General features: G+C 39.0%; 1 protein-coding gene across 1 annotated transcript; it reads right to left on the reverse strand.

The window, feature by feature from the left end:
• Positions 1-5063: 5063 nt before the first annotated feature.
• Positions 5064-19037, reverse strand: LOC128804284 (arylsulfatase D-like). Its single transcript, XM_053971924.1, has 10 exons — positions 18985-19037; positions 17899-18039; positions 17026-17147; positions 15995-16117; positions 14887-15310; positions 13874-14010; positions 11925-12059; positions 10348-10510; positions 9425-9546; positions 5064-5961 (listed from the first exon to the last, which is right to left on the reverse strand). Exons 1-10 carry the CDS (start codon positions 19035-19037, stop codon positions 5603-5605), a joined length of 1779 nt encoding a protein of 592 aa, XP_053827899.1. The 3' UTR covers positions 5064-5602.
• Positions 19038-19199: the final 162 nt, after the last annotated feature.

Genomic DNA, 19199 nt, shown 5'->3' on the forward strand with positions numbered 1-19199 from the left:
GTTTGAATTTTTGTTGGTTTGGGGTTTTATTTGGTTGGTTGGTTGGTTTTTTATCGACCCAATATATGAGATTAAATGCATGTCAGTTAAGACTGCTCACTGAAGTAGTCTGTCTTGTCAGTATATTGGTTGCAAAATGTTTCAGCTAAAATTCTGTTCATCCTAAGTTGGGTGGCTCATAAATAGTTTTTTTTGTACTAAAAATTAAAAGCAGTGACACTCAAGTTATATTTTGCATCATCGTATAAACTTTCATTTTGTAATTACATCATACCATAATTATAGCAAAGGTAGCTAAAAAAATACAGTAATATATAATTGATTTTAACTTATAAATAATAATTGCTAGAAAACTGAGAGTTATATTAATAAAGGGGAAAAATACAGTTGCAAGAACTTTTTTCTTGAATTTTACTCTGACTGCTGTCAGAACTCTTTCAATTTCAACAAACTGGAGGTATAAAATCCCTAGAATTCAAAGACAGCCAGTCTCTTAGTTGTGATTATTTTAATACTTTTCAGGATGGCATAACATTAACTGCCTTGGAGAATTTTATGGCACTGTGCCATCATTCTGAACAATAAATACATAAAACAGATAATATGTTTATTTTAGAGCAATAAGATTTTCAGAGCCTTCTCATAGGATTAAGTACTTGGAACAGAACTAATTGCATGCCATGAATGAGTACCTGTTTTATGTTTTGTTTCATTTAGAGGTTTTTTTTTTTTTCATTTCAAACCTCCATAAATTCTTTCTGTTTCCAAACCTTTTACTTACATCTTTTAGACAAATGGCAGAGGAGAAGCCAGGGTTGTTTGGATCCTCTAGTAACCCCATTTATCTCAACATGAGGAGTTGCAATTTGTTTTTTAAGTTTTATTTTCTGGCATTCAAAAAATCTTAGTAATGCAGTAGTGTGGTAATTCAATAAGAAACAAGGTTTTGAATAAATCTGAGGTTTTTTAATGGAGTTGATTAGGTGTAACATTACAATCAAAACAACCTATAAAAATTTTCCAGGGCCATATTGAGTTCAACACTATATATATACCTCTGTGTGTGTATATTAACCTACAATCTGTCATGAGCAAAAGGTTTTTGTTACTCTTTGGTCATTTATGTAAATGCCTCTCAAATTTACTCAGAGTTCTTGGGAATTTCAAGCTGGATAAATTTTGAGCTCAAATTGCTTTTCTCAGTTTATTTGTTACATAACTATTTTGCATCCTTAGAAGATGGGATCTTGTGGTCTGTGTGCTGGCACTCCCTTGAGTCCCAGCAGGGAGCAAAGCAATGTGTCTAATATTTAAACATGGGAAGTGAGGCTTCTTAGAAGCTTATTGTCTCACTCTGTGAGACTTGACAATTACTCTGTTGAGTCAGTCTAATGCAACAATTCCAAATGTCATTTAATAATGATCAAACGAGTTAAGTGGAAGTCAGCTTCATAAAACATGAATGTCAAACATTTACACAGTACAACCACAGCTCTTTCAGTAAAACAAACTTCATTTGTTACAGAGTAATACTTCTCTCTCTATGGTGTCTATATTAAACCATGTGTAGGCACATTCTTGTATGGCTTGGAGATTGGCCAGTTGTCTCAGATTTTCCTAATAGGCCATTTTATGTAGTCCTTGTGCCTTGCTACAAAGGGACAAACCATGAGAAAAGAAGGGAGAAAGCATACAATTTAGGCTTTATTCTTGTATTAATATATTTTGAAAAATATCATTATAGATGATTTTTCAAGGAAACCTATGGAAGTTCAAAAATAATTTCTTCCTTCCAGTGTTATTCAAGAAGGTTTTGTGACAGAGTTTTTGCTTACAAATGCATTTTATGTGAAAGGGCTCATGAGGACAACTCAAGTGTGATGTTGGGTTCATCTGCTTTATGGGCAATATACATTTGCCAGAAGATCAGAAGAACAGCTTCTGCAGAGCTTACAGGTTCTTGTTCAGTTGTATATAGACAAAAAGATTTGCAACCAATCCATGGCTGGGATCTGCATGAAACACATAAAATAATTAACTCCTTTTCTTGCTTACCACTGTCTCCTCAAAGTTTGTACATTTTAAGATACATTTAGCTTTAGACAGTGAAAGGAATTTAGGAGTGAAAATAATTTTCTTTCCTATCCTCTCTGTTTTTTGAAGTGATGTGCATCTAATTCAGCAATTTCCCATTACTTTGCTCTCCTTCTCGCCTGCAGATCCTCTGTGTGCATTGTCTGCCCTCTCCCTCTCTCTGTGGGAAAAGCACATTTCCTTGTGCCTGGCTGAGGCCTCCTAACAGTTGACAAAAGCTGGTTCTCTATGCTGCCAGCCCTAATTTTTCCTCCTCCTGCTTGAAAGCGCCTCTGGTTTTCCACAGATGCCAGCTGAGATGAAATTATCTGTTTGGATGTCAGAAAGGCAACATGGACATCTATGTGACTCCTTAGCACACTCCTCTGACTCTATACAGCAGTTTAGCAAATTTGATTCTCAGAGAAATGAGGTGTTAGACCAGTGTGTAATGTTTACATTTATACAGGGTGATTTTTTCACACTGTGTTTAGAGATGGAGTTCTGAAGTATCTTGCTGATATACTGGCCTTCCTAGTCTTGGCTTCCTAAAGTTTGGGTTTATGCTTGCATGCTGAGTGGGTGCTTGAACACCATCCCACCCCCTGGTAAATGCTCTCATCATGGGCCAGTGTGGGACTGGACCTGTTCTTGTGTGTAAGTCATAGAACATACTGAGTTGGAAAGGACCCAGCAGGATCACAGGGTCCACCTCCTGGCCCTGTGCCCAAGAGTCACACCCTGTGACTGAGAGCATTGCCCCAATGCTGTTTGAAGTCAAACAGGCTTTGTGCTTTGACCACTTGCATGGGGAACCTGTTCAGCGCTCAACCACCTTCTGTGTGAAAAACTTTTTCCTGATACTTAACCTAATGATTGGAGTGGGTGAGTGGGGAAGCCAGTGAAGTGAACTGAGAAAAACGTATCCTTGTACTTAACTGATAATGTAGACGCTACTGAGCTGACTGGCTTGACAGCTTTTGGCTTTGTTCCCCACTGAGCAGTAGGATTTGCCCTCCATTTCTGAATCAGCCAAACTGGCTTTAAAATGTGTGATCTTTTATGTGCTTTTCTCCCTGCATGAATTCAGTGAAATGCAGCTGCTCTGGTTTCAGTCCCTATCAGCCACAGAGAAATCTCAAATCTGACAAGTCTATAGCAATCCTGGTGCAGATTTAAACACTATCAAGAAGAGAGAACAAACATATTTTTGGATACTTCTATTAAGTGTGACATTGAGGCATCCAATCAGTTTGTTATGGACAAATTCAATTGGGGAGGCTAATTATAGATAAATCAATTAACAAGAATTTATTAAGCAAGCGGTATTAAGCAAAAAAACAGCGCTGGGCGGCCGGGGAGTCTCCACTCTGCCATGGCACACCTTCCCCCTTTGACCTTTTTGTTTATATAGTCCCCCCTTTTTTTTCGGTTGACGTATTTTCTCTCGATGTACTCTGCGCCGGTGCAATTGGTTGCTAGGGGGTCCTTTTTCTCTCTGCCCTTGGTGGTCATAGGGATGAAGGCTCCTTATCTTCTTTGCCGGTTGTCCTTGGCCTAAAAGTTAGCTTGTATATAGTTAGTTACACAATCTTCTGTGCTAGCTGCATTTGCACAATTCTTAAGCAGAATACTTGTTGTTTATCAAGCCCCCCCCCCCCTTTTTTCTCCTCTTTCTCTTCTCACAGTCTGAAATTCTCTATTCAGTTTAAATTCTTATCTTCTTTCAATGTTCGTTTTGATGAACAAAGACCTTTTTATTACAAGTTCATTTTCGTGCATGCCCTATGATTTATGTGGAATGTTTTCCACATAACTTTCTTGGTGACCTTTTAGAGGGAAGGTGAAATGGCAAATAACCTGGGGAACTGCCTGGTCAGCATTTAAGAGACTTGCATTTGATGCTGCATCATGGTCACAACTTATGCTGTTTAAACAGCTGTGACTCACCACACCCCAAACTAGCACACTGAGCTGTAAGTCAGGAGGTTCCCTGAAACACTGCACAGGGTGCATAATCCAGGCATGCACTCTCTTCTATCCCAAAGCTGGTGAAAGGGTTCTTCTGTGGCAGCTCAGGAGCTGAGAGAGACTTGCTATGGGCCTTCTTGTCTCTTCCTGCTTCTAAAAGGCAAAAAATGACACACAGGCAACCTTGGTCCTGAATAGAGCTGCACAGGTGTGGCTCCTCAAGACAGCAAGCTTTAAGGAAACATGTCACCTGAAGTACCTGCTCTGCTGCTCTTACCATCCCTTGATACTTTTTAAAGCCTGGGTGATCATTACTTGTATAGTAGGAGTTTAATATACAGTGTTCAGGAAGACTTTGAGTTTCTTGCCCACGATCTACTTTATTTGGGGAGGAAAAAATGTAGAAACCTCCATTTGAAAATCTGATTTGACACAAAATCCCTACAAGAGCGTGGTTAGGATTATATCTTGAGAGATGAATTTATTTAACCTAAGGGCAGCAAGAGAGGATTAGATATTTTAATACCCTCCTTTTTCTTAATGACTGTACAGAGTGCTGACACTTGTTTGGCTTGAGGAATATGACCTGTACACAGAAGTGATTAGACTGTGAGGTGAATTTTTTTTTAACACCTTCTACTGAAAATATAGTGTTTTTTCACAAAACAAAGAATATTTTTCAGGAGGCATAATGGCATTCCTATGAAATCAGAGGCATTGTCCCTCAAGTGGGACATGCAGGTTTATGAAGTGGTCTCACAGATAAGTCCCAAATTTTGCGATCTTCTCAAGGCAGTGGGGTGATGATTTTCAATGCTCTCACAAGTGAGACGACCTAACTACATGGAAAACAGTATCAATATCAGTAATAATTGTTGTGGTTTAACATTTCAGAATAGCTGGGTACTTTGCTACTGGTCTTCAGATGCTAAATTTAGCTATCTAATTTTTAAAACATACTTGTCAGTTCAGTTTTCCCTGGGAAATCTCACATGACAGACAAATGAATGTACAGATGATGAGGCAGAAAATTGCTGTAATTTAATAGGTGCTTATTTCTGAAAGGCCAATGCATTTCAGTATATTTCCAAATTAAATGTGCAATTTTATTTTTTCATTGTCATCATCCTTTCATTTATGTGCAACAGGTAATTTTCATTAAAAACATAAGGCCTGAACAGGGATACCTTCTTGGGCTCAGTCCTGTTCTCTCAACAAGCATATTTCCTATACAGACAACTGCTATTGAAAATTTGCTTGAATTGTGAGTAAGAAAAGAACTTTTGATTCATTTATTTGGTATTTAATCCTGAATTATTCACTTGAGGGATAGATTATACAGATGACCCCTAATTGTTTTTAAACCACAGTCTTACTTAATTTCCATGGGTAAGAGAAAAGGTTGAAAAAAACCAATCCCTTTTAGTTAATTTAATCTGTATTTTTCAGTATAATTTAATCTATATATCTAATCTCTTTATGTAGTGACTGTAGTCACATGAATGTGAAAAATTATCAATTTCTTTAAAGCTAACTGTACTTCAGCTTTGGTTTTAGACTATGCTTTGTTATTTACTTCACAACACCAACAGAATGGGAACGTCCCACAGCATGGCTGCAGCCATGGCTTCCATATGTTATTGTAAGGAGACAGCTGTTGTGGGACTGGAGTCAGAGTCTTGCGATGCTCTTCCACAGCTCTTCTTATTCTCCTCACTATGGTGTCAAACAAGGGCTCAGTGTCAGCTGATAGAGGATTTGCCTCAGACGGATCTTGTGAGAGATTGAACAGCAGTGGAGGGTCATGATGGGTTACACCATCCCCAAAACACGGACAAATTCCTCTTCCGAAACAAGCCCCAGAGGCTTCTGGCTGAAATACTGGAGTAGCATAATGAGCTTTCCATATGGTGCCACCTGTCACAGGAGAAGCACATTTGAACAGCTTAATGTCATTAGGAGCTGGGGGGTGGTTCCTGAAAGGTTGGTTCATGTTTAAGTGATCTGCTTTGTTGTTCCAAGGGGAAGCTTATGTCATGGTTTTTGCATACAGAGAAAAGGTGTTGTGGAAGCTGGCAGGGATTTAAGTGGTTTTTGTGACTCATGGGTACATCTCAGCTCTGGGTGCCATGTGCAGAATATGGATGGTTAGCCAAATATTTTCAGTACAGATGGAGTCTGCCACTTTCTTGTTCCCCTTTAAAACTTTTCAAGCGTCTTGGAGGGGGCAAAATGGAGAATGTAGTCCCCAGTTTCTGGGTGTATATATTGATAGGTGGTTCCTCTTCTGGCTTTGTATATCTGAGTGAAGAAGTACATTTAGGCAGAAACTGACTGCAGCTTATTTCTCTGCTCATGTTCCAGCACACTTCCAAAAAGGGTGGTAAGTGCAGGCCTTTCAAATCTGGAGTCTAGTTTTTAAGTTAACATGAAGAAGGCAAATAGCTCACAGCTCTAGAGCTTGTACTTCATCAAGCTCTTGTACTGACCATGGGATAAGCACAGGTGTGTAACTTGTGGTGAAAAAGTGGTAAATTACTAGGACTACAGCTGAATGTAGTTCATCAGGATATTTTACTTCTCCCTCCCTTCTCCTTTTTCTCCTATTCCTTATCTCACATTTAGAAAGCACTACACTGAACTCAGAGGCAAGGATGTGCCCAGCAAGAAGACAGCAATTAGACACTATGTCTGAAAAAGGAGACAAGAAGAAAGGGGACATTCACCACTTGGAGTCACTTCTGTGCTCAAAGCATTTAAGAACTGACAACTGCATTGTCCCTACATGGAATTTTCTTTTTGGTTCAATGGAGTCAGCTGAACTTTTCTTCCTTTCTTCTCTTGCGTCAAGCTCTTCTTTATGTCTGGAGCCTGCAGCTTTATTCTTCAGTCTCTCTCTTGTCACTACCCTAGAACAATATTTTGTGAATAAATAGAATTTTAAAACTTCTTAAAAGGTGAAGGGGCACAAATAAGGCATATTAAGGTTTAGGTAATATCTTAGATTAAAATATCCAGTTGCTGGCTAGCTGGCTGGCACTGTATTTCTTTATTTTCACCACACAGTTTCCACATCCTGCTTCTGCACTTTTATGGAGGGATGCTGTCTCAGTGGTTCTGAAATGTTTAGGTGTAAGAAAATGAAGATAAATGTTAGATATCTCCATTTCTGAAATTGTGAAAGAAAGGATAAAAAATGTTTTCTGAAAGAAAAAGGGTTAGAGCATGGTGATGATATTGCCAAAGTTGTGGGTTCAGTCCCCGGATAGGTCATTTCCTTAAGAGTTGGACTTGATGATACTTATGGGCCCTTTCCAGCTCAGAATATCACAGATCTGGAAATAAAGATGAAATCTTTCAACTTTCTGACAGCTTATGAGAGCAGACAGATAATTCTTAGGTCTGTTTGGCAGACAGATACTCCTTAGGTCAGCAGCTTTGCTGCTGACTGGATGTCCACTGCATCCTCAAGCTTATCCCTGTCTTGTTACTAAAAGAATGTTTGTTTTGGGACAGAACTGCAAGCATCCTCTGTGATATCAAGGTGCCCAGAGCATGGGATTTGCTTCTTATGTCTGTTGGTCAGGCAGCATAGATATTTCTTACAAGGAGTTAAACAAGCACTCCCTGGGACATGCCTTTTTCTTGAATATCTATCTCTAGTTGGAGTGCTGTTATGATATTACTAAAATAATCATTTATTATATGAGATGGACACATGGACTTACCTAGATGTACATAGAAATTAGTGATCAGCTTTCAGAAAAACTGAACTAAGTAGTCATTCTTTTCCATAAATAATTGAGCTGAATTCTTTATAATCTATACACTGTATGGCAATTTGGAGTAGTGAGTGTAAAGTGTCTGGGGAGAATTGTTCTGATTCTGCTAAATTTTAACATTCACTTTTCACAGCTGCAAATAATTACTGGAGTTGCAGAGTGGGAGACAGACAAGTCCTTGTTAGTTCACTTTGAAGGACAGAGCAAGGCTGATTCTAATTAACCTGCATTGGTAAGCTGAGTAGACAGCTGGGTTAAAGAAGGATAAAATAAAAAAAAAAAAGGTAGTAGAAATCAGTGCTGATAATCGCAGTGGGGGTTTCACTCATCTCCAAGAGGCAAAGAGGGATATACGATTTCCTACTGAAGTAACTCTGACAGAATCTGAACGGTGCATGTGCATGTTAGGACAGCGTGTTAATTTAATATATCCAAGGGAAAGAAAACCTGCAGCTTCAATCCAAATACGCCTCAGACCCATCTCATAACAATCAATCAGTTTAATGACCAGAAAGAAATGGACTGTCACTAGTAAGACTTATGGTGCAGAGGTAAAGGAAAGTACTCTTTAACATATAAACAAAGGATTCTTCTGGCTTCAGTGAAGGCCTTTAAGGATAGGTCCTGCCTAGGTGACATCAAGACACAATATCTAGGTATCTAGGCTGATCAAGAGACAGATATTAATAAATAAGTAATGATAATAAATTATGATAATAAATTATGATAATAAATAAGTAATGTGAGTGTGACATACTTGTAAATGAACTAAAACAGCCTGGTCTGTCAGCCCAATCAGAAGAAACTGCAGTTGCAGCAAAAAATCAAAATTTTTGGCTGAAAGCTGAGCTACATATTTGATTAGCTGGTGTTTTATATGCAGAACATGGCATTGTTTTTAGGCCCCTTGCCATAAACAGTTCAATGGGAAAATTGTAGAAAGGCATGCATAAGAAATCTAGATGTGCACATGGCTTCATAGGAATGGGAAAATTGTAGAAAGGCATGCATAAGAAATCTAGATGTGCACATGGCTTCATAGGAACATGAAATGCCACAAAATCCACCTTGCATCTGCATGTTGTATGCATAGCTACTTAAGTAGAACTTATATAGTTTAGAAGAACAAGCAATGTAATTTAGGCAAGGAAAATATCAGGAGAACCTGAAAAGCAATTCTTTAAATGCCCCATTTGATTGGAGTATGAATTTAGCCTCTCACTAAGGAAGTGTGTCATGACTCTTCCAGCAGGAATATTATCCAGGAATTGGGGCAGTCAGACACAGCTTTCTCTGCCCAGAAACATTCCGTGTTCACAAAAAATGGTGTGCATTACAGAGAAACAAAGAGAGATCTCTTAGAATAGTGAGGGATTCTTGAAGCTTTACTTCTCAGAAAGCAAACCCCTTCATCTCAGGTGAGGCAAGACAACCAAAAATGAGGCCTTGCAGAAGAACTGAGAGTTTGAGACAATGAATGAAGTCCATACATATACATCATATATATATATATATATACATTTTTACATTTTATTCTATTGGAAGCTAGAGGGCATTGCATCATTTCTGGCCTGCAGGAGGGGGATGTTTATACTCACTGTCCTTCTGGTGCCAGCGCACTGCATGCAGGAACACACCGCAGTAGTGGAACAGGAACTCGTGCCTGGAGTGCTGCTCTGTCCCCAGCAGCAGGGGCAGCAAGGTGTGCCCGTCCATGACCCTGATGGAGAGGACCAGAGTCAGCAGACAGCTTAAGAATTTTAAGTCTGCAGCTGAAGCATGAACAGTACTCATTCTATGTGTACAGCATTAAGATTTCAAGTGTCATCACTAAACCAGGATACTGTTCAGCTAATGAGCCCTGAGATTTTTAAGTGGATGAATGTGTGGAGACAAGTAATTAGCAGTTACTAGAAGTTTTTGCATTTACAGCTAGTTCACACATCCTGCCTGGGGAGATCAGACACCATTACTGTAATTTTCCTGGAAGTGATAACAATAGCGAAGGCATGGTTCACAGGTTTTAATTTTGCCACCTGAAATGGAAAGCGCTGACAGCTCTGTGAGCTCCAGGCTTTGTAAAAATAATTTTAAAAAAGAAGCCAGTTACCAAAGTGCCTAGCAATTTGGTTACAACCTGGGTTGTAACTGGGTTTAGTTACAATCTACCAGTACCTCTATGCTTTTTCTTGAAATGGCTTAGCCACCCACACTTTCTCATGCCCTTTAGAAAAGTCTGGTTTTTTCAGTCATCCTAGTGTCCCAAATCAACCAAGTTTCTTTTCAGTGATAGGAGAACTGAGTTAGTTAAATGACCCTTGATAAAGCATGAAGGTTTTTTTCTTTGCCTTTTTCACATAAGCGGACAAGATGGGGAATGCTGTGCAGAAAGAAAGCTAGATAAGTGCCTGGTTTAGAAACAAAGAGAATTTAACGTGTGGCTGTTAGGCTGCACAACACAGTCAGCTTCTGTCTGAATAAAGAAAGAGAAGCAATATGATTTATGAAGCCACCTCTATACCTGTCTTGAGGCACTGCTCCTCCAGCCAGCTGAACTACTGTAGGATAAATATCCATAAGGCTTGTAGGTTCATCGATAACTGTGCCTGCAGGCAACACTCCTGGCCATCTAACTATACCTGGAACACGGATTCCTCCTTCCCAGCCTCCCATTCCTTTTCCACCTGTTACAGAAGGGGGAGAAGTATCAAAAAGACAAAAGAATAGAAGATACCAGATGTTTATTGTACATGTATAGGAAAATGTTTTAAAACTTTTAGGGTATTTCATGCACCTTTAATGAAAACATACTAAATCCTGGAAAACAGTAGACTGTCATTCAGCAGTGGCTCTTCTCATTATTTGTATGTGCGTCTTATTTATCTGCTTGTTTTTAATATGCAGTTCCCAATAGCAAGAGTGAGTTTTACAGATATTTATTAATTAATCTTGCCAGTTTGTCTCACTGGGATATGCCCTGTTCAGCTGTATGTGGACATAACTATAATGTCTTTCTATTATTGATATCTAAATAGATATTGTATCCCCTCTTGCCTTGTCTCTAAGCAGGCATGATTGCATCATTGTTCTCTCATCCTGAACTCCCCAACTGCATTTCTCTTTCCCCTCTGGGCTCTCTTGTTATTAATATACTTATGTTCAGCTAGTGGAAGTGAATTCCTTAGATCAGATTCTAAGCTATTCAAGTGAGCCTCTTGGCCTTTTTGCATCTGTTACTGGCATGGAATCTTCATATCAAGAACTAAAGGGTAATTTTACATTTAGGGCTGTGTGTGGGTGGATCCCAGCTGTATCAAACGTTGCTTGTGTGGCTCATCAAATAATTTAGTACTAGACACTGTGCATTGTGATGCTGAGCAAGGTCAATGTGCACGTGACTCTTCTTCTGTAGGGAAACTTGTGATGGATGCAACTTTCAGACTTCATTACACAGTGAGTGCCAAGCTGCCCAAGATGTCACAGTGGCTTTTCAAGGCTTAGTAAGCTGGTGGCAGCACATGCAAGAGATACCATAGACGTCATTTGTCACTGTGTTGCAAGCCAGTTGTAAAGAGTCTAGAAGCAATTTCTATAGGATGAGTGAGAAACTGGAGAACTATAGTAAGAAAAATAGGCATCATGATATCTGCTAGTGTTGACATAAATAATCAGTAGAGAGGAACTTTTTGAAATTCAACTAAGGCAAATGCAGGGTCCTATCTCTTGGGAAGAATAACCCCATGCCCAACCCCAAACAGGCTGGGGTTGACGTGTTGGAAAGCAACTCTGCAGAGAAGGATCTGTCCTGGTGAACAGAGTGCTCCCTGAGCCAGCAGTGCCCTTGGGGCCAAGAGGGCCAAGGGTATCCTGGTGTGCATTAGGAAGAGCATTGCCAGCAGATTGAGGGAAGTGGTCCTGCCCCTCTAGTCAGCCCCAGCCCTATGAATAGCAGATGCCCTGACTTCATTTCAGCCCTGCAATTCAAGACTATAATCCCGTAATATAGTTTATTAAATGTAGTCTGTTTGGATATATTTTTTCTATCACTCTTTTTTTTAAGAGATAGTCTTATGTATGTACAAACTACTAAAATTTTACCTTTATATATCCCATTCCATCCACCCAACTGAGAATTTCCTCTGTGAGCCTCTAAGAATCCTCCATGATCAGATGCAAAATAAATGAATGTGGTATTCTTCAAGTCCTCTTTGTCAATAACATCCAGAAGCCTGCCTATAAGCAAAGCAAAACATCATCATTACATGAGCAGATACAGTCAGATTTTTTTTTAGGTCTTGACTCCACATTCAGTGAAGACTGAGTCTTTCCATTTGCTTGAACAAGTTCTTTTATGATTTACCACATTCAATATAAAGACATCTTGACAAATGACAGAGATGGGCAATCACCAGCCACGTGAAGTTTAACAAGGGAAAGTGCAGGAAACTACACCTGAGAGAAGGCAATCCTTGTTATGTGTATGCACTGAGGAAGGAGATGCTGGAAAGCAACACTGCAGAAAGGGACCTGCAAGTCCTGGTCAATGGCAAGTTGAACAGTGTCCTGGCAGCCAAGAGGGCCATCCTGGGATGTCCTGGGGGACATCAGGCACAGCATGGCCAGCCGGATGAGGAAGAGAATTGTCCTGCTCTGCTCTGCCCTGGGGCAGCCTCATGTCAAGTGCTGGCGGCAGTTTTGGGTGCCACAACATAAGAAAGGTATAAAGTCATTAGAGAGCATCCAAAGGAGGGCCATGAGGATGATAAAGGGCCTTGAGGGGAAGCCTTATAAGGAATGGCTGAGGTCACTTGGTCTGTTCAGCCTGGAGAAGACAAGACTGAGGGGAGACCTCTTTGCAGTTTTCAACATCCTTATGAGAGGGTAGCATAGGGGCAGACACTGATCTCTCCGCTCTCAGGACTAGTGACAGGACCTGAGGAAATAAAATGAAGTTGTGTCTGTGGAGGTTTAGGTAAGATACCAGGAAAAAGTTTCCACCCAGAGAGTGGTTGGGCATTGGAACAAGCTCTGCAGCAAAATGGTCACAGCACCAGCCTGACAGAGTTCAAGGAACGTTTGGACAATTCTCTCAGGCACATGCTGTCATTCCTGGGGCGTTCTGCACAAGGGCAGGAGTTGGACTTTGATGATCCTGTTTGGTCTCTTCCAACTCAGCATATTCTATGATTCTATGAAACAATAAGAGCCCAAGAGAAAGCTGATGAATGTTTATAACATTTATTTCTGGTGTCTATAAAAACAGGAAAAAAAAAATTGGAAGATAAATGAGTGATACTTTTATTCAAGCTACTCAAAATACTCTGTCAGCTTTGTTCTGTAGATTCTGCATCAAGAATTGTCTTCACTATGTAACCTCAAACATCTTGAAAAGCTTAAATAATAGTACTGCTCTGATTACTAACCATAGAAAACTGCTGTGTCCTATCAGGAACTGAACAAGGACTCTGAGATCAGGCAGCATACTATCAACCAAAATAATTTCCAGATGTCGGCAATAAAAACTTCATAGACAATAATTCAAACCTAACATCATAAAGCATGTTTTCTGTACTGACTCCATCAAATGTTTATATAAAATGCAATTTATCTTCAATTAATTGTCTTTATCATCTTCTGCATCAAACATATTTACCAAGAACAGTTTCCATACCTACAGAAGCAGCAGCAAAAGCTGAACTGCACAAGAAAAAAGCACAAGCCAGTGATCACCAATTTTGCTCAATTTCCTTTCCTTTCCTTTCCTTTCCTTTCCTTTCCTTTCCTTTCCTTTCCTTTCCTTTCCTTTCCTTTCCTTTCCTTTCCTTTCCTTTCCTTTCCTTTCCTTTCCTTTCCTTTCCTTTCCTTTCCTTTCCTTTCCTTTCCTTTCCTTTCCTTTCCTTTCCTTTCCTTTCCTTTCCTTTCCTTTCCTTTCCTTTCCTTTCCTTTCCTTTCCTTTCCTTTCCTTTCCTTTCGTCTGTCCTTGGTAAAACTAGTTATTGACCTTATCAAACACAAAATGAAGAATTTTCTTCAAGACCAACACTTACCTACCATCCAGTCCATCTCCTCTACATTATCTCCATACAGGCCATGCCTGCTTCTTCCCTGAAACTTCTCTGTGGTAATGAGAGGGGTGTGAACATGTAAAAGGGAAACAAAGAGAAGAAATGGTCTATGCCTGTTTCTGGAATAAAAGAAAAAAATTAGTAATTTCTCTTCAAACTGTCACTCAACCCAAAATATAACAGTGGTATTGCAGTTACTCTCTCAATTTATATTGTTGAGATTGAAATAATTTTTATTTTGACATTTTTTCAGCTTTGTAGTTTTGGGAGGCAGAGAGGATTAAAACATGTCCCTCAAAGATGTTTTTTTCTATGTTAAGACCAAAACAGTAATGGGTTCTTTCTTTTTCCAGTTCCAAATTAGACATGCAAAACATTAAATAAACAACTAGAAGAGGTCATAGCCAAAAGACTGACACATTCCTAGAGGCAAGGAGAACAGGACTCACTTGCCTAAACTTAAACATGGATGTGCATCATGAGCACATGAGGTGCATCGTGAGGTGTCCTCATAGACGAGGCAGATATCACCCATGGTGAAACTGTATTGCTTCAACATCAAGGCAGGTAAGATATCCTAGATTACCTATTGAGATTACCTATGCTCAAAGTTTAAGAGAAAGAATTTCTATTACCTCATATTTCCTTTAAAAAACAAACACACACCCCCTAAATCCTGGCAGAAATATGGATATGCCCAGATTTAAGACACAAATACTTTTAAAGACTTAGCAGTTTTTTCAATTCCAGTTGAGGTTACTGATAATAAATTAAGGATATCTTGGAGGGAAAAAACCCCAAAAACCACAGAACTAAATAAAACTCACTATCACTCTCCTGTCTGTAAAACATTAACTTCATATGACACTTTGTATGTATGACAGTCTATTCATCACCCTAAGATCATTTTTCTGTGGCAGAAGGCACAGTATTTGGTCAGGATGCCTTTGCATTGCTTGTTCCCCCCCAGTCTGCTCCTCACCTCTGCTGATTACCTTTCAATGAATGTAATTGCCTCCTTCAGCATATTAGAAGTAGTTTTTTGTAGGTTCATTGGTTGTTCAGTGATATCATGGTTTCTCATCAGGATACAGTTCCAGTACTTGGTGAAACCATAGCTGGAGAACCAGGAGATGAAATGAAGGAGACCACAGATGGCCAGACAGATTATTATTTTCCATTTTACTGGGAGTAAATTGGCAAGTTTTCCAATCACAAGAGTAAATACTGCAAAGATGATCATCTGAGTGTAAAACCAATATGTATCTTGCAAAGACTTGGCCAATTCAGGGTCATCTGTGCCTTGACACTCATTGAGAAGGGTAAAAGGCATGCCATAAAAATAATCAAAACCATGATTTAAAGGATGGTGGCAGTGATCATGGCGGGTTTTGCAGTTCACACCCATATGCCACTTCCCTGGAAATAAAAAGCAAAAATCTTAAATGCTCCTCATAAGAGAGCTACTTCAGTCCCTTAATTATCTTCATTATTGATGAATAAATTAAACAATACTGGGCTTAGTGCTTAGGGACACCACTGGTGACAACTTTTCCCTGTGCTACTGATTACAGCCCTATGGGATCAGCTGCTCAGCCAGTTCTCAACCCACCTCCCTGTCCACTCATCCAGTCCACACTTCCAGAGTTTGCCTACAAGGATGCTGTGAGAGACAGTTTTTAAAACCTTGCTGAAGTCAGTATCATTAAGACCACTGTGATGAAATTGATATAATTAAGACCACTCTGGTGTCTTGGTGCCAACTGGCAGATGACATTTTTCTGCTCTAATACATCAGTAAATATCTCTGCGGGTTCATCCTAAAGCAATCTCTCCTGGGAAAACAAGATTCTTTCCTTTGAATTTACTTCCATTTGCAGTGTGTATTTATGTATTACATACACCTCATTTTGGATTTATCAGATCTGCTGTACTCCCAGTGGACTTGCGGATAATGTTCTAAAAACCCTACTGATTTTGAAATTTATGCATACAAGAAAATTTAGTTTAACTGATCCTGGATATTTTGACCAAAAAATGTATTTACAGAAGTAACCTACTTAGAATAACAAAAAATGAAAAGGCAAAAACTTTGTTTCATACCTACAAGTGCTGTAGAATAACCTTGCTGGTAGAGTATTCTGGCAAAAGTAGTTTCATTTGGTGGGAGCCCCCCTGAAACACCATTCCAGAAGAGAACCTGCCGTTGGGTGGTGGATGCCATGCCTAGAGAGGAAGAATAGTCTTTAGAATAAAACAAGCCAGACTTCAGATTTCCAGTCTTCTCAGATTGTGCTTTCTAATGAATGGACTCACTTGCCTAAGCCTAATGCCTTTTTATAAGCCATTTCCTATGCCCTAGGATATTCTGCTTGACCTCCAAAATGATGTCATTTCCAAGTTCCATGTCATCATATGCTAGTCCAATGCAGATGCCTCAGCTATGCTGGGGTGTCTACAAATGGCCGGAAGACACCTACATTTGGATATTAGGCAACATCTTACAATCAAAGTTCTATCAAAATATGATGTTAACAAAAAAAAAAAAAAAAAAGAAGCAAATAATTTTTATCCAGAACAAAAGGCTTACAGGCTTAGGGGAACACACTTCTGAAATGTACAGTTCATGATTATATTTCTCCTTCAGTGAGTCAGAATCACATCAGAAGTTACACTGATTATTACTGCTATATACAGTGGCTGAAGTCTTCTGTCATAAATTTACATGGCTGAAGTAAATCTGTTTTAAGACACAATTGCTGAGAACTACTCTACAGCTTGACACATTTCACTGGGAAAAGGTTTGCAGGATATTAAAAATATTTCATTTAGCATAATCCTAGTACCCCTGAACATACAACATCACAAAATTTTCTTCTTTCTTTTTCTACCTCTGTGTGTTATGTAGTGTTTGGATTTTCATCCATTTCTGTGTTGTCATTGAGCCACACATAATGTGTTTTATGTGGGGATTTTCCCATAGAAATCAATCATTAGTCATCTCTAATTTTTGCCCATTTCACTGAGACTCCAAATCCCAAGATTAACTGTTCTTTAATATGGTTTATTTAGGGGATTTTTAATATAAACACTGACTAGACTAACTGCAGCAAATCATTGGAGAGAGGTCCAACCTGATCTGATAGGGTATCTGCCAGTCAGGAAAGCGGCTCTGCTTGGAGTACAGACAGCTGCTGCAGCAATGTGCTGAGTAAGTCTCACTCCATCCTTTGCCAGGCCATCAATGTTAGGGGTCCTAAAGAGAAAAGTGCCATCTCTGATAACAACATATTACAGAGAAATTCATGGCATACCACTCCTCCTAGTTTTGTTGCGCATATCACCATCAAATTTACAAAAATCTGTTTACCTACAGCTCAGCTAGAGAAGTTCTGTGTTTTATATGTATTTTTGAGATACCTTTACTCCTTAGAAATGAGTTTTCCAAGAATATTTATTAATAACTTAAAAAAAAAGGGGGGGGGGAGGGGGAAGACAAGGTATCTCAGGTATGTCTCACACCAAAATCCCATGCAACATAGGGAACAAGAGTCTGTTCACAACACAACATCCAAGACAATAATAGGCTAGAACAAGGACTCATAATTCTCCCAATCAATCTATATACAGATTAATAACTGCACTAGGGATAAATATATCACCTGTCATTTCATAATAAGTCCACTAGAGTTGTTAACTGATATTAAATTCTAATCTCATTCCTTCATATTTCAACCCTGGAATTGTGGGAATTTATGTATTATACTCATGCCTGACAAGTACAGTGCACAGACACATTTGCAAAGTTCTAAGTCCCAGAAAGTTTCTCAAGCATGCCTGTATAATTACGACTCCAGAAGGAATTACTGTTGAACATGCATTTTGTACATAGTTTGAAAAGAAGTGTATCTTGATAAATGAATAAATTAATAATGAATTTTAATGCTAAGTATCATCAGTAGGTCTTTTTAATGAAGTTCACCAGGAAGGGATAATTTATTTCATACCTTATTGTATCATTGCCATAGCAACCCACATCTCCTATACCAAGATCATCAGCCAGTATCAGTAAAAAGTTAGGTTTTGAAGGATTTGATATACAGGTTCTTGGAAACAGGCATAAAATTAGCCAAATGCTTAGGTAGCTCCTAAAAGCAAAAGTAAGAGGTAAGATTACAAAAAACAATTGTAAGTTTTACAATAGACTTTAAACTACTATTCTTAAAGTTTTATGGGGACTCAGTATAGGTGCAAACAGCAACCAAAGAGTGCCAGCAGATGGAGCTCCTGAATATGCAGAGAAGTCCTTGAGTTTTATAATATTAGTATCATTTTCTGGGGTTATTATTATTACTATTATTATTTCACACAGAAATTTTGTGTCTGAATTTCTTTATTGACATTTGCACTGATCTCTTCAGATGTTCCCAGTAGAATGAGTGGTTGGATAATTACAAGTGTCCCGAGGCACCCCTTATATGAAGCCATAGGATGCTCCTGTTAAAGCTTCTGGAATGAGTGGGAAAGGAGCACAAAGGTGATTGGAGTCTTGCTGGTCATTATGTCAATGGCTTGGTTGTGGCATTTACTGCACCCCCTGGTACACACAGTGTCTGGAAAGTTCTCCTTAAGCCACAGGACCATCTGCAAAATCAAGGTGCAGCATCAGGCTTTACCTTGATTATCTTCCTTGAAGACACTAAGAATATCTCTGCACATTTTAGTTGCTCAAAGTGTTTGCAATTGGAAGCTTACAGATGCTCACCTGAAGTAAAATACATATGCTAGAACACATCTTCTGACTGCTAGTTCATTAGTAGATACTACATTAGTTCATTAGTAGATACTACAATATGATCAATGTATATTGAGTGTACTATACCATACACTATATATACTCCTAAACCTCCATGTCTTATAAAAGTAGGCTAATAGGTCTAGAAATGCCATTACAGCCAAACCTGTATTAGCTACTATCAGATCCTCATTGAGTCAGGGTGGTGGTAGCAGGGAAAATGTGAGATTATCTGCTTATGTTTTCTGAAGCACAACACTTAAAATCCAGGAAAGGCCTCAGTGAATGTCTTTCTTACCCTTGTTTTCCCTGGCAAACTTCATCGTTTTCCGTTTTGTGAAACAGGTACATAGTCAGTCATATAAATTCTGATGAAAAAAGGAAAAGAAAGAAATCCAAACCCACAAGTTCTGGTGGTTTTGCATGCAGTTTTTCAAGGTCTGGCCTGCTTCCAGCTGCTGCTAACTCCAGGGGGACTTGTGAGAATTTGGAAAGAAGGAAAAACGTTAATGG

The sequence above is a fragment of the Vidua macroura genome, chromosome 2, assembly GCF_024509145.1.
Source record: "Vidua macroura isolate BioBank_ID:100142 chromosome 2, ASM2450914v1, whole genome shotgun sequence".
Classification (NCBI taxonomy): domain Eukaryota; kingdom Metazoa; phylum Chordata; class Aves; order Passeriformes; family Viduidae; genus Vidua; species Vidua macroura.

Bases quoted from the DNA above. Each gene is read 5' to 3' on its own strand.
- LOC128804284 (XM_053971924.1), bottom strand. From the start codon at position 19,037: ATGTACCTGTTTCACAAAACGGAAAACGATGAAGTTTGCCAGGGAAAA. The intron at 17,148-17,898 runs GTATGAAATAAA...TTTTCTCTTTAG, and splicing joins TATGGCAATGATACAATAAG to GACCCCTAACATTGATGGCC. The intron at 12,060-13,873 runs GTAAGTGTTGGT...CTTTGCTTATAG, and splicing joins GGAGATGGACTGGATGGTAG to GCAGGCTTCTGGATGTTATT.